Source organism: Natator depressus, chromosome 4 (assembly GCF_965152275.1).
Source record: "Natator depressus isolate rNatDep1 chromosome 4, rNatDep2.hap1, whole genome shotgun sequence".
Taxonomy (NCBI): Eukaryota; Metazoa; Chordata; order Testudines; family Cheloniidae; genus Natator; species Natator depressus.
This window is the reverse complement of record NC_134237.1, coordinates 121,591,373-121,605,060: the sequence shown is the minus strand read 5'-3', so window position 1 is coordinate 121,605,060 and position 13,688 is coordinate 121,591,373. Positions and strand designations below refer to the sequence as shown.

General features: G+C 43.5%; 1 protein-coding gene across 2 annotated transcripts in view; it reads left to right on the top strand.

Annotated features, from left to right (window-relative positions):
• FAM193A (family with sequence similarity 193 member A) overlaps nucleotides 1-13,688 on the top strand; it is a 97,275-nt gene that overhangs the window by 34,031 nt on the left and 49,556 nt on the right. Inside the window, exons 3-4 of one of the 2 annotated variants that reach the window (XM_074951796.1) lie at nucleotides 3,822-4,067; nucleotides 13,291-13,457. In XM_074951796.1, the coding sequence (XP_074807897.1) occupies nucleotides 3,822-4,067; nucleotides 13,291-13,457 (413 nt within the window). The remainder of the gene's footprint in view (nucleotides 1-3,821; nucleotides 4,068-13,290; nucleotides 13,458-13,688) is intronic. The other variant, XM_074951797.1, reaches the window with a different exon arrangement.

Sequence of the window (13,688 nt, the reverse complement as noted above, 5' to 3'; positions counted from 1 at the left end):
TTTAGAAACTACCACTGCGTATAAGTCGCCCCACCTCTCTTTCTGAATATCAAGTGATGTTTCTCATTTTATGAACCAAATGTTTGTAGTTCAGCATTTAAAACTGTGCTGTAAATATAAACAAAGGGAATCTTCTAGATGGCCAGCCTTTGAAATTATTGTTCCTGCTGTTTGCGGTGGTGGTTCTCCTTTAAATAGTACTGACTAGTTTTATTTTTCCTTGTACTACAATGCAACAATCTAGACTGAATCTACAAATCCTTGTATAGGAAGGTTGGAGGCCAGCTTCCCTGACCTTAACCTATTTGAAAGGTTGAAGGTCAGGATGTGTTGATACATACCTTTTAATTATTGTTTGAGATCTTTACACTTCTGTCTTCCTTTCTGGGGGCAAGAAACCCTGCTGCCGCTGCTGTCCGTAAGGATCTACTGGTAAATAGCTCTACACAGATCCTCATGGCAGCATCAGGGAGACAGCCTGACTTCTGAAAAAAATAATCTTGAACAAGGAGATGAGCAGCCAGGCCACCTGCTGCAAGCTTTTCAGACTGGTTCCAAGTATCCGCAAGACCCAACTGTTGCATGAAGGGGTGGGTCCAGGAACAGCCCTCCTAGAAAGAGTGGCTGACTAACTTTGCTGCTTTTGAAATCTGTTGTTTGACTGGGCAGAGCCAATGAAGGGACAAGCCAAGCCTAGCTCATAAGGAGACACAAAGGGGGCCTCTTCACTCTCAAAAGTCCCTCCAGTGGGAGTTTGCATGAGGACAATGCTTTTCTCCTTTTCCCCTAATGCAAATTACTATGGCAGGAAATGGTGAGGTGTCTGCAGCTTGCAGGTAGGATCAGGAGGAGGCAGGTGACCTTGTAGACAGTTTCACAGGTAGTGAAAAAAGCTGGCTAAACACCTTAGGACAGTGGTGGGCAACTTGTGGGCCACATGTGGCCCATCAGGGTAATCTGATTGGGGGCCATGAGACATTTTGCTGACGTTGACGTCTGCAGGCATGGCCCCCCACAGCTCCCAGTGGCCGCAGTTTGCTGTTCCTGCAATCAGATTACCCTGATGGGCCACATGTGGCCCACAGGTTGCCCACCACTGCCTTAGGACCTTCTACTTCCTGGAGAAAGTTTGTGGGTAGGTGGAAAGGATTGATGGAACAACATGACTATCTGAAATCACTGTGTTCTTATGAAGGTTTGGGCTTGTTAATTCTTCCTTCACACCCACCTTCCAGAATGGCTGTAGGAAGCTTTTGATGCTAGTCTCAGCTCTGTGAATCTTCTTTTCCTGGCATTTGGACTGCCTGATGCTGCAGTGAGGAAAATACAGGCAGATTCTCTTCAGATGGCAGCATTAGGGGATGGAGGTTGTTGCTGCAGTGAGGAAGAGAGTAGGGTTAGTGGGACACAAATAAGATTGGTCTGCATCTTGATATGATCCTCTTGTTGTGCCAAAGTGAGTGTCAGAGATCCAGCTGTACTCTAATGTTGCGAACTTTCAATATGTTTCCAAAACAGTACTGGCTATTTATTAATGCTGAAGTGTTGTATTTGGCTATGTGTGTTTTTTTTGTTTTTTTTTTAAAAATACAAACACCTAAGGGCATTGGGAATCCCTAGTGCTTCCATGCTTTAAAGAATGGTAGGGGATGGTCTTTGTCAGAGATGTGCACCTTGATCTTCCCTGGAAGCACCACCCAAATCTCATTCAGTTATAAGCTTTTGAAAAATCTGAAATTGCACGAGCTCAGTAGTGACTTGTTACAGTTTGGCAGCTAAATTCTTTGAAGATTTTATCTGCACCAACCCAGGGCTGCAGGGGATGAGCAGGACTATCCCTGTAGTTGTTAGACTCAATGCCGCAGGCTGCTGAGGTGCCAGGAACTAGAACTGAAAGCAGGGAATGTCTCTCCCTCTCCCTCTCCCTCCCTCCCTCCCTCCACTATGGGTGCCAGAGAGACTAGATTTAGCCAAGCCGTTTGGGGGGAGACTGAGACTGGAAGCAGTGGTGCCTGGGACTGATTATGAAGACTGGGAGGCAGGCAGAAACCAGCTGCTAGGGGGAGACTAAGATCAGACAGATAGCCAGGGAGTGGAGACTGGGTTTGGCTGGGCAAAGAGTGGGGAAGAGGAAGATAGACTGGGAGCTTAGGATGGGGGTGGTGCAGGGAAATGGGAGCAAGTGGGGAAATGGCAGTTGGATGAGGAGACTGCGACTGGGTGCTGGGGAGAATGGATGACTGAGTGTCAGTGGGGTAGGAAAGGAAGACTAGCACGGATTCGATGGGAAGAAGAAGTCAGGCTTGTGAGGAAACAGGGCCTCAAGGGTGTGTGACCCCCTAGAGAACACTCCCTTCCATAATCTTGACTGGAACCCAAAATTCCTGAGTGTCCCTATTCCTCCACTGTCCTGAGTTCTCAGTGTGAGGCTGTGTCCAAAAGGGCTAATGTGATCCTTGGTTGCATAAACTGGAATCTTGAGTGGGAGTAGAGAGGTTTTACCTCTGTATTTGGCATTGGTGTGCCTGCTGCTAAAATACTGTCTCCAGTTCTGGTGTCCACAATCCAAAAAAGGATGTTGACTAATTGGAGAGGATTCAGAGAAGAACCATGAGAATGATTAAAGGATTAGAAAACATGTCTTATCGTGACAGACTCTAGGAATTCAATCTATTTAGTTTTATAGAGAGCAAGTTAAGGAATGACTTGATCACAGTCTGAGTATCTAGATGGGGAACAAATGCTAAGCTCTTCGATCTAGCAGAGACCGGTATAATAAGATCTAATGGCTGGAAGTTTAAGCTCAACAAATTCAAAATTGAAATAAGGCACACATTTTGAACAGTGAGGGTAACTAATCAGTAGAACAGTTTTTGCCAGGGGTCCTAGTGGATTCTCCATCACTGATTTTTTTTTTTTTTTTTTTAGATCAAGATTGGATGTTTTTCTAGAAGATATGCTCTAGGAATTTACTTTAGGAAAGTTCTATGTCCTGTGTTGTATAGGAGGTCAGGTTAGATTATCACAATGGCCCCTTCTGATCTTGGAATCTATGACCAGATAGGTAAGAGAATTGATGCTTGACTCTATAGACTGCAGCTTTGAAAAATCAGTGCTCAATTTATTGGGCCTTTCTGATACTGACACATTATATACACCATTTTTGGATAGTGCGCAGTAGGCATTTTATTGCTGGAAACTTGTTCCTTTTTACATCCACTGTCCAGAGGAGGGTCTGGAAGAAAGGAATAGCTTTAAAATGCTAAGATGACTTCATTCCAAAGCAGTTTGGGGCCCTCTTGTAAGCCACTTCAGATTTGCAAAAGCTAAATCCAGTCTTTATAGCCAAGTTAGTTAAGTGTTTGGGCCACAACTGATGCTGAAGGAGCAGCTGGGCCTGTAGCAGACAGAAGGGAAGGAAGTCTAAGGAGCCATTATATTTTCCTAATTTCTTTCCCTTTAATACAAAAAACAACAACAAACATTGAAAATAGTGAAAGGAGTTCAATTTTTCCCTTCTATTTTAACTTCTACTTTGAATCATCTAATAGTAGAAAGCTATAGTGCATTCCTCAAAAAGTAAATTTTTATTTAAATGAAATGTGTAATTATGGAGCCTTATTCATAATAGCAATAAGACCTTCCAGGTTCTATGTTAATAGGATATTCAGCATTGGGGTTTCAATGCACCCAAAGCATGCATGAAGTATTAACACAGACTTTGTTCCTACTGAATACTTTGTAGAATAAGAAATGTAAAGATGACTTTTGTCCGTTAAGCATGGAAATAACCAGTTGTCTATTCAAATGTTTGTTTGTAGACTCCATTTACTTTTGGCTTGGGTCAAAGGGCACCATATACAACAGGCGAGCATTGTCTTCTTTGTAGAAGTGAACGGAAAGACACCTTGCTTTCAGAGAACGGGATTAAAAATTCTAGCAAAACAGCACTTTCTACATCTCCAAAAGCAAATAGTATGCTGCATCTTCCACTGTGGGTGTGTCCAGACTGTCGACGAACAGTCGAGAAGGAGGAGAGGCATGCCACGCTAGAGCAATCTCTTGTGGTAAGTTTCAGTGTATGAGTTGACTAAATTGAGATGATACCATGATGGGCTAGACACTTGCTTTTTTTTTTTTTTTTTTTTTTTTTAAATCCCTATAATGTATTCATTTGCCAGGGAGTTTTGTTCTAGAAATGAAACTGAATGTGTCACATGGTTCCCTAGCTTTGAAAATGAGTCTCTTAAGAATGCTTTGGGCCATAAGATAGAATTCAGTCTTGGATCCTTTTACTTGATTTTTGTTAAGCCCTTTCAACTTTTCTTCTACTCTTTGCCTTTTCCCTCAATTTTATTCTTTTTACCTTCTTCCATTCCTTTTTGTATGATCCTTTCCCGCAACTCTTACCTTGTTTTGTCCACTTATGCTGATCTTTGACTCTGTTTTGCCACCCATCTGTTCTTCAGGCTTCTCCTTTCTTCCTCTCAGGTTACTATTCTTTCATTGCTACTTTTCTTCAGGTCTCTGTTTTTATCCATTCTGCTCACTTTAGAGAGGCTATTAAACATATGCCTCTTTGCATGGTATGCAGCCAACGAACACTTGTGCCAGCTGCAGACCCACAAATTCAGTATACTAATTTGAGACTCAAGTTTGAATTCTTAAATTTTAACAACTTTTAAATTGAATTTTCCTTTTTTAAATGGTAGCTCATGTACACCAAGTAATACAGAAACAATGCATATATACCATGGAGAAAATATATTAGGACAGAGGCTTTCAATCTGTGGTCCACGGATCCCCGACGGTCCACAGACTATCTTAAGATTTCCAAAATGGGTCTGGACCTCCATTTGGCATTTTTTTTAAGGTTCTGTAAATGAAAAGAGGATGAAAAAGCATTCTGAGCAAAATTCTGCTAGATCATAGAATAGAGTTTTTATTAAAGTCCCATATTTTAGATTAGGATGGAATTCTGTAACACTTCCAACTAGCTTGATATTGAAGGACCAAGAGGCATCTATTGATAAATCAACAAGCCAGTTTTAGAATGGTGATGTGTTTTATACAAAAGGAATCTAATTCCGCTATAATGTGAGTTTTAAGTTAATAAGCTAGACCTAAGCATATTTTACCCATATTAACCATAAACAATGTTTGATGTACTTCTCATCTCATTAGTCAACATTTAATGATAATTACCATAGACAGGCCATCTTCAGAGAGGAGGTAGCTTAATTCTAGGCCTCTCCTAAAAGTTGCAGAAAACAGTGGGTTCAAAGGACAGTCTTGGCCAAGTCACAAGGCCTAGGCATTTCTTCTAAATTCAGCTTGGAAAAGAATGAGGGAGAACAAACAGTGAACCAGACACCAGGAACACCAGATTTTGAAGAATGATAACAAAGAAGTTGAAAGCAATTGTATCAAACTACAGGTAAGTCAGGTGAAATAAAAATATATAAGCCCCTAGATTTAGTAACCATTACACTTGTCATGCTGTCTGCAGTGGCTCATAACCGTGAGTGCCACCTTCAGGGTAGAATGTCAAAAAGCTGGGGAGAAACCTCAAACTGGTTGAATTTTCTATAATTAGATGTTACTGACTTGGTGACAAGTGTGTGAACTCCTAAAGCACTGTAACAGTTTTACCATGGAGTCTCAGAGAGTCCCCGTGGGCATTCCAGTCCATCTTGCAAACCAGGCAAGCTGGATGATGTGATAAATGGTCATGTTACACCCCAAATCCCAATAATATTCAGGTTACTTCCAGTCCCAAAGGACCAGTCGCTTACCCCAAGTCAATTGTACTCAGACCTCAAACCAAAGACAATGCCTGTAGCCAATACTGTAATAAACTAGCTAAAGATTTATTAACAAAGAAAAGAAATGAGTTATTTGCAAGGTTAGAACAGGAAACACACACACAAATGAACAACGAGGAGTCCAGTGGTACTTCAAAAACTAACAGATTTATTTGGGCATAAGCTTTCATGGGTAAAAAAACCCACTTCTTCAGATGCATGGAGTGAAAATTACAGATATAGGCATAAATATACTGACACATGAAGAGAAGGGAGTTACCTTTCAAGTGGAGAATCAGTGTTGACAAGGCTAATTCGGTCAGGGTGGATGTGGTCCACTCCCAATAATTGAGGAGGAGGTGTCAATACCAAGAGAGGGAAAATTGCTTTTGTAGTGAGCCAGCCACTCCCAGTCTCTATTCGAGCTCAAATCAATGTTAAATTTGCAAATGAATGTTAGCTCTGCAGTTTCTCTTTGAAGTTTGTTTCTGAAGTTTTTGTTGTTGAAGTATGGCTACTTTTAAATCAGTTATTGACTGTCCAGGCAGACTGAAGTGTTCTCCTACTGGCTTTTGTATGTTACCATTTCTGATGTCTGATTTGTGTCCATTCATTCTTTTACGTAGAGACTGTCCGGTTTGGCCAATGTACATGGCAGAGGGGCATTGCTGGCACATGATGGCATGTATCACATTCGTAGATGTGCAAGTGAATGAGCCCCGGATGGTGTGGCTGATTGGGTTGGGTCCTGTGATGGTGTCACTAGAGTAGATATGGGGACAGAGTAGGCAACAGGGTTTGTTCCAGGAATTGGTTCCTGGGTTGGTGTGGAGTGTAATTGCTGGTGAGTATTTGCTTCAGTTTGGGGGGCTGTCTGTAAGCAAGGACTGGCCTGCCTCCCAAGGTCTGCGAGAGTGAGGGATGGTTTTCCAGGATAGGTTGTAGATCGTTGATGATATGCTTGAGAGGTTTTAACTGGGGGCTGTAGGTGATGGCCAGTGGTGTTCTGTTACTTTCCTTGTTGCGCCTGTCTTCTAGTAGGTGACTTCTGGGTACCCGTCTTGCTTTGCCAATCTGTTTCCTTACTTCCCCGGGTGGGTATTGTAGTTTTAAGAATGCTTGATAAAGATCTTGTAGGTGTTTGTCTCTGAGGGATTGGAGCAAACGCAGTTGTATCTTAGGGCTTGGCTGTAGACAATGGATCGTGTGATGTGTCCTGGATGGAAGCTGGAGACATGTAGGTAAGTATAGCGGTCAGTAAGTTTCTGGTGTAGTGTGGTGTTTGTGACCATCTCTTATTAGCACTGTAGTGTGTAGGAAGTGGATCTTTTGTGTGGACTGGTCCAGGCTGAGGTTGATGGTGGGGTGGAAATTGTTGAAGTCCAGGTGGAATTCTTCAAGGGCCTCCTTCCCGTGGGTCCATATGATGAAGATGTCATCAATGTAGCGCAAGTAGAGGAGGGGTGCTAGGGGATGACAGCTGTGGATACAGACTAACACGGCTACCCCTCTATACTTGACACACAAATGAGTTAGTCTTAGCTATAAAAGGTAATATAAGCTTCCATAATAAACAGCTCTATACTTCCTTTAGGGCTGACCCATGCCAAGCAGCATGGGGATCTCTTGCTTATGTTTAGGAATCTTTGCTCCTCAGAGTCTAGGCAGCATGAAGAGACCAGTTTCTCCTTGTCAGGATTTTTATGCTCCCCTCACCACAGAATCCAGTCTGATGGGATGAGTTCATGTGTCGGTCCCTCTTTCCTGGAGGGAATCAGGAATACAATCACCGAAGTCTCTGTCCACTGATTTGCCTTCAGTGGGCCTTTTTGTGTGCAGGGTGAATACTTTACCTTAATTAATACCTGCTGAATACCTGCTTTTCCTGTTTGGTGAGTTACACAATTATAGAGATTTACAATGCAAACACTCAATATAACTTTGTACCATGGGATACAGATATTATAAATGGGATTAATATATGTAGCATTCTACAAGCATTCCATAAAGCATAAATACAAACACATTCTTATAACACTATTATCTGTTTTAACTATACTAACCCCACACATAAGCCAGATTGGTTTCCAACTGCATTTATCAGTGTTCAGTGAGGCTCTGGGCCTTTGTGCCTGCCAGCATCACAGCATTGTTAAAAATGCATTTTAAAGGTAAGTGATTAAAGGAGCGTCTCAGAGTTGTCTGAATTTAACTTGAATTGATAACTCTTTTTTTAATTGAGTTTTTCATCAAACAAACTGTAGAAGGTGGCTAACAACTCCAGACTTAGGGTACTTCTACAGTACGAAATTATTTCAAAATTATTCTATTCGAATTTTCGGAAGCTATTTTATACATTCGGTCTTCTGTGTCCCCACTAAAGCACGTGAATTCGGTGGATTGCGTCCACAGTACCAAGGCTAGCATCGAATGTCTGAGCGGTGCACTGTGGGTAGCTATCCCACAGTTCCCGCAGTCCCCGCCGCCCACTGGAATTCTGGGTTAAGCTTCCAGTGCATGGTGGGGCAAAAACATTCTCGTGGATTTTTCTGGGTGTGTCTCGTCAGAAAGCTATGGCAGACAATCATTTCGCACCTCTTTGGCGTGCAGACGCCATACTGCTTTCGGCAGACTGTGCACCGCTGCTCTCCTGCTACTATGAATCCACCTCTCATTTCCTCTCATCTTCCTATGTAATCTGTACTATCTACTCTTTCTCTTCCTCATCGAACGCTTCCGCTGCCAACTCTGCTCGGCCGTTGTGAACTGAGCAGCACAGCTTCCGCAGCCAACTCTGCTCTCCCGCTATTGCCACACTTCTGAGCTTCTCCATGTTGTCTGTCCTGGGCTCCCACCTCCGTGAAAGCCACAGAATTCAACCATTTTCAGCCTTTGTTCGGCTACTGTGAACCAAACAGCACAGCTTCTGCTGCCACTCTGCTGTTCTACGTTTTGCGCCATTTTTCCAGAATTACCCATGACTTTGGGAAATATGGAGACCATTGTGCTTGGCTTTAATGCGCTGGGGTTCCCTAACTGCGGTGGGGCGATAGACGGAACGCATATCCCTATCTTGTCCCCGGAACACTGGGGCGGCCAGTACATAAACCGCAAGGGGTACTTTTCCATGGTGCTGCAAGCACTGCTGGATCGCAAGGGGCGTTTCACCAACATCAACGTGGGATGGCCAGGAAAGGTGCATGACGCTCGCATCCTCAGGAACTCTGGTCTGTTTGAACAGCTGCAGGAAGGAACTACTTCCCAGACCAGAAAATTACTGTTGGGGATGTTGAAATGCCTATAGTTATCCTCGGGGACCCAGCCTACCTCTTAATGCCATGGCTCATGAAGCCGTACACAGGCACCCTGGACAGTAGTAAGGAGCAGTTCAACTCTATGCTGAGCAAATGCAGAATGGTGGTTGAATGTGGCTTTGGGCGTTTGAAAGCGTGCGGGCGCAGTTTACTGACTCGGTTAGATCTCAGCACAACCAATATTCCAATTGTAATTGCTGCTTGTTGTGTACTCCCCAATATCTGTGAGAGTAAGGGGGAGACATTTATGGCGGGGTGGGAGGTTGAGGCAACTCTCCTGGTGGCCAGTTTTGCACAGCCAGACAACAGGGCTATTAGAAGAGCGCAGCAGGGCCTGCTGCCCATCAGAGAAGCTTTGAAAGCCAGTTTCATGAGAGTTGTGTGTGTTTCTCTTAAAGTTACCCGCCCCCTCTGTCTGTCTATCTATCTATCTGTGTGTGTGTGTGTGTGTGTGTGTGTGTGTATATAATATATATATATATAATATATATATATATATATATAAAATAAAAATATGGAAATAAAGTCACAATTGTTTAAAAAAAGTTCTTTATTTGTTGCACAAAACATTGAGAGAAATAAGAAGCTAGACGGGGCGGGGGGATATTGGGTTAGGGGTGTGGAGGAGGAGGGAAGGAGAAAACCAGAAACCAAATCAAAATTTACAATATGCCAGTTTTCTGCTACTTGTGCAGTCCTCTGGGGTTGACTGTGTGGGTCCCCGTAGCCTCTGTCCCCCCTCCCCCGACGTGTTCTTGGGCATCTGGGTGAGGAGGCTATGGAACTTGGGGAGGAGGGAGGGCGGTTATTCAGGGCCTGCAGCGGCAGTCTGTGGTCTTGCTGCCTTTCCCGCATTAGATCCACCATACAGCAGAGCATGTCAGTTTGCTCCCCCATGAGCTTGACCATAGCATCCTGCCTGCTCTCATCGCGCATGTCCCTCATGTAACGCTTTACGCAACTCCACAATTGTTTCCCTCCATGCATTCAACTGGGCCCTATCAGTGCGGGAGGACTGCATGAGCTCGGCAAACATGTCGTCCCGAGTTTGTTTTTTCTGCCTTCTAATCTGGACCAGCCTCTGGGACGGAGTAGATAGGGGCTGCGCTGAAACATTTGCACCTGCTGCGGGAGGAGAAAAAGGGAAGGTAGTATTTTAAAAGATATATTTTTAGAGAACAAAGGGGAAACTGTTTCTCAGTGAAACAGGCAATTCATAGTACACAGCACATGTTCTTTCTGTACAAGGTCACATTTTGCCTCTTCTACTGAAGTGCCTGCCACTTTGGTGTGAGTAAGCCATCACATGTGGCCAGGCAACAGAATTCAGCTTGCAGGCAGCCTGCGGGCTCTCTGGGATGGTCGCTTCACACAACACCCTGCCCCCCACACACCCACCCATTGTGGGGCTCCGATGATGCTCTGAGCAGGGACGAGCCCTTTAAACTAAACGCAAACAGCCCAGCGTGGCTGGGTTTCCCCCCACCGCGTGGCTCCGATCAAGCTCTCACTCACCAGAAGTGCCTTCTCCAGGGTCATGGTCTGGGAGCATGCCTTGGGAGTGGGGGGAGGCTATTGGCTGCAGCGTTAAGAATAGTTCCTGGCTAGGAGGGAAAACTGATTCCCCACTTGCCGCCTGTGCGCTGTCTTCTTAGTCCTCCAAAAACTCATCCTCCTCGCTCGGTGCTACTTCTTCCTTGGGGGTGTCCACGGGCTAGTGGTGTCGTCACCCCATATATTGAATGCAGCTCACAGTAGAAGCAGCATGTATGGGGCTGTGACCCAGAGCACCCGTTCGCCTCCCTGGTTTTTTGGTACGCTTGCCTGAGCTCCTTGATTTTTATACAACACTGTTCTGTGTCCCTGGAGTAGCCTCTTTCCGTCATGGCACTGGAGACTTTAGTGTACGTATTTGCATTCCTTTTTTTTGGAATGTAGTTCTGCCATAACAGATTCGTCTCCCCAACATGTGATGAGATCCAGTACCTCCCGTTCGGACTATGCTGGAGCTCGTCTGCAAATCTGGGACTGCATGGTCTCTTGAGATGGGGGACTCGGCATGGTTGCCTGTGATGATGGACTGTGCTGATGGTGACCACACAGGAAATTCAAAAGTTCCTGGGGCTTTTACTGCCTTCCTGGCTAGTACATCGGAGTTGAGTGTTGTCTGGAGCAATCACAAGGGAGCATTCTGGGATAGCTCCCAGAGGCCAATATTGTTGAATTGCGTCCACAGTACCTGTAACCCGGAACTGCGATCTTGATTTTAGCGCTACTCCACTTGCTGAGGTGGAGTACAGAAATTGGAGTAAAGAGCCCTTTAAATCGAAAAAACTCGTTTGGATGGAACCAGTTTTATTTCGAGGTAACTCGGCTAATTCCGAAATAACCGCATACTGTAGACCAGGCCTTAGATATATCAGTCAGCGTGGGCTGGAATGTAGATGACCTCTTACAGCAGGTCCATGGTCACTAGGCGAATAACTGTTTATTACCAAGCACCTGAAAACAGCATCTTTCCAGCAGCACTGTCTGTAGAGTAACATCTAGTTATTGGAAACAGCAAGATTTTATGCATTTAGCTAGGATAGCTTATCAAACTATAGAAAATGAGCTACAAGCTGTCAAATCCAAACCATAGATTAAATAGGTTACATGTTTAATTCCAAAACACATTCTAATTAAATTTCTATCTAGCACTTTACATAAAAACATAAGAGTGGCCATACTGGGTCAGACCAAAGGTTCATCTAGCCCAGTATCCTGTCTGCCAACAGTGGCCAATGCCAGATGCTCCAGAGGGAATGAACAGAACAGGTAATCGTCAAGTGATCCATGCCCTGTCTTCCATTCCCAGCTTCTGGCAAACAGGCTAGGGACATTATCCCTGCCCATCCTGGCTAATACCCATTGATGGACCTATCCTCCATGAATTTATCTAGTTCTTTTTTTAACCCTGTTCTAGTCTTGGCCTTCACAACATTCTCTGGCAAGGAGTTCCACAGGTTGACTGTGCGTTGTGTGAAAAAATATTTCCTTTTGTTTGTTTTAAACCTGATGCCTATTAATTTCATTTGGTGGCCCCTAGTCCTTGTGTAATGAGAGAGTAAATAACACTTATTTATTTTTTTTCTCCACACCAGTCATGATTTTATAGACGTCTATCCTATCCCCCCTTAGTCATCTCTTTTCCCAGCTGAAAAGTCACGGTTTTATTAAGCTCTCCTCATATGACAGCCGTTCCATACCCCTAATAATTTTTGTTACCCTTTTCTGAACCTTTTCCAATTCCAATATATCTTTTTTGAGGTGGGGCAACCACATCTGCGCACAGTATTCAAGATGTGCGCATACCATGGATTTATACAGAGGCAATATGATATTTTCTGTCTTATTATCTGTCCCTTAATGATTCCCAACACGCTGTTCGCTTTTTCGACTGCCGCTGCACATTGAGTGGATGTTTTCAGAGAACTATCCACAATGACTCCTAGATCTTTCTTGAGTGGTCACAGCTAATTTAGACCCCATCATTTTATATGTATAGTTGGGATTATGTTTTCCAATGTGCATTACTTTGCATTTACAGCTTGTTGTAAAATATTATTTATATTCGTGAGGATGTTAATAATCAACATGTTTTAGGGTTAGTAGAAAAGAAATTCTGTTATTCCCACCTCTGGGTTTCCTTGTTTGTCAATTCTTGTGCTTGTTTCTTAGACCATAAGCTCTTCAAGAAAGGGAGTGCCTTTAGTTTTGTGTTGTACAGTGTCAGCACTAAGGACTTGTCTACACTTACAGTGCTGCAGTTGTGCTGCTGTAGCGCTTAGTGAAGATGCTACTTATGCTGATATGAGATCTTCTCCCGTTAGCATAGGTACTTCACCTCCCCGAGAGATGGTAGCTGTGTCGATGGGAGAAACTCTTCTGTTGACATAGTACTGTCTACACCGTGAGTTCAGTTGGCATATCTGTGTTGCTCGGGGGGCTGGATATCCACACCCAAGAGCAACGTAGTTATACCAACATAAGTTTGTAGTTTAGAACAGGGCTGTATAAATAAGCTTTGAAGTAAAGTTCATTCTAGTTATTAAAGCTTTGCCTGCTTGTCTAAGTTTCATGTTTGTCTGTTTTGTAAGGTACGTTGTTGTTTTTTTTTTTTTTTTTAACAGAGCCAAGATTTCCTTTTGCACATGCCTCTTGGAAACAGTGGATCACAGCAGGAATCTGTAGGAGGAGGGAGAATAACTGTTGGAGCACAGACAGTACCCTCTGCAGATCTCAGTAATTCCTCTCCTTCTGACGTAGCGTGTAACTGTGAGGCCTGTAATGAGCGCAGGTGAGGCTTGCTGCAATCAGTAAACTTGGTAATATTGCAACTTATTCTGCTCTCATTTTGCTTATTTAAATAATTTTTGTAATTCAGTGGTAATTCTACTTTTTAATTGGTTTTCTAATCTAATTTAGTTGGTGGATAGGCACTCTGTTTTTACTGAAGTGCATCTTTGAAATAATGTGATGGTACAATAATCTTAGTTTGTATGCTATGTTAACCTTTCTCGCATTGTTG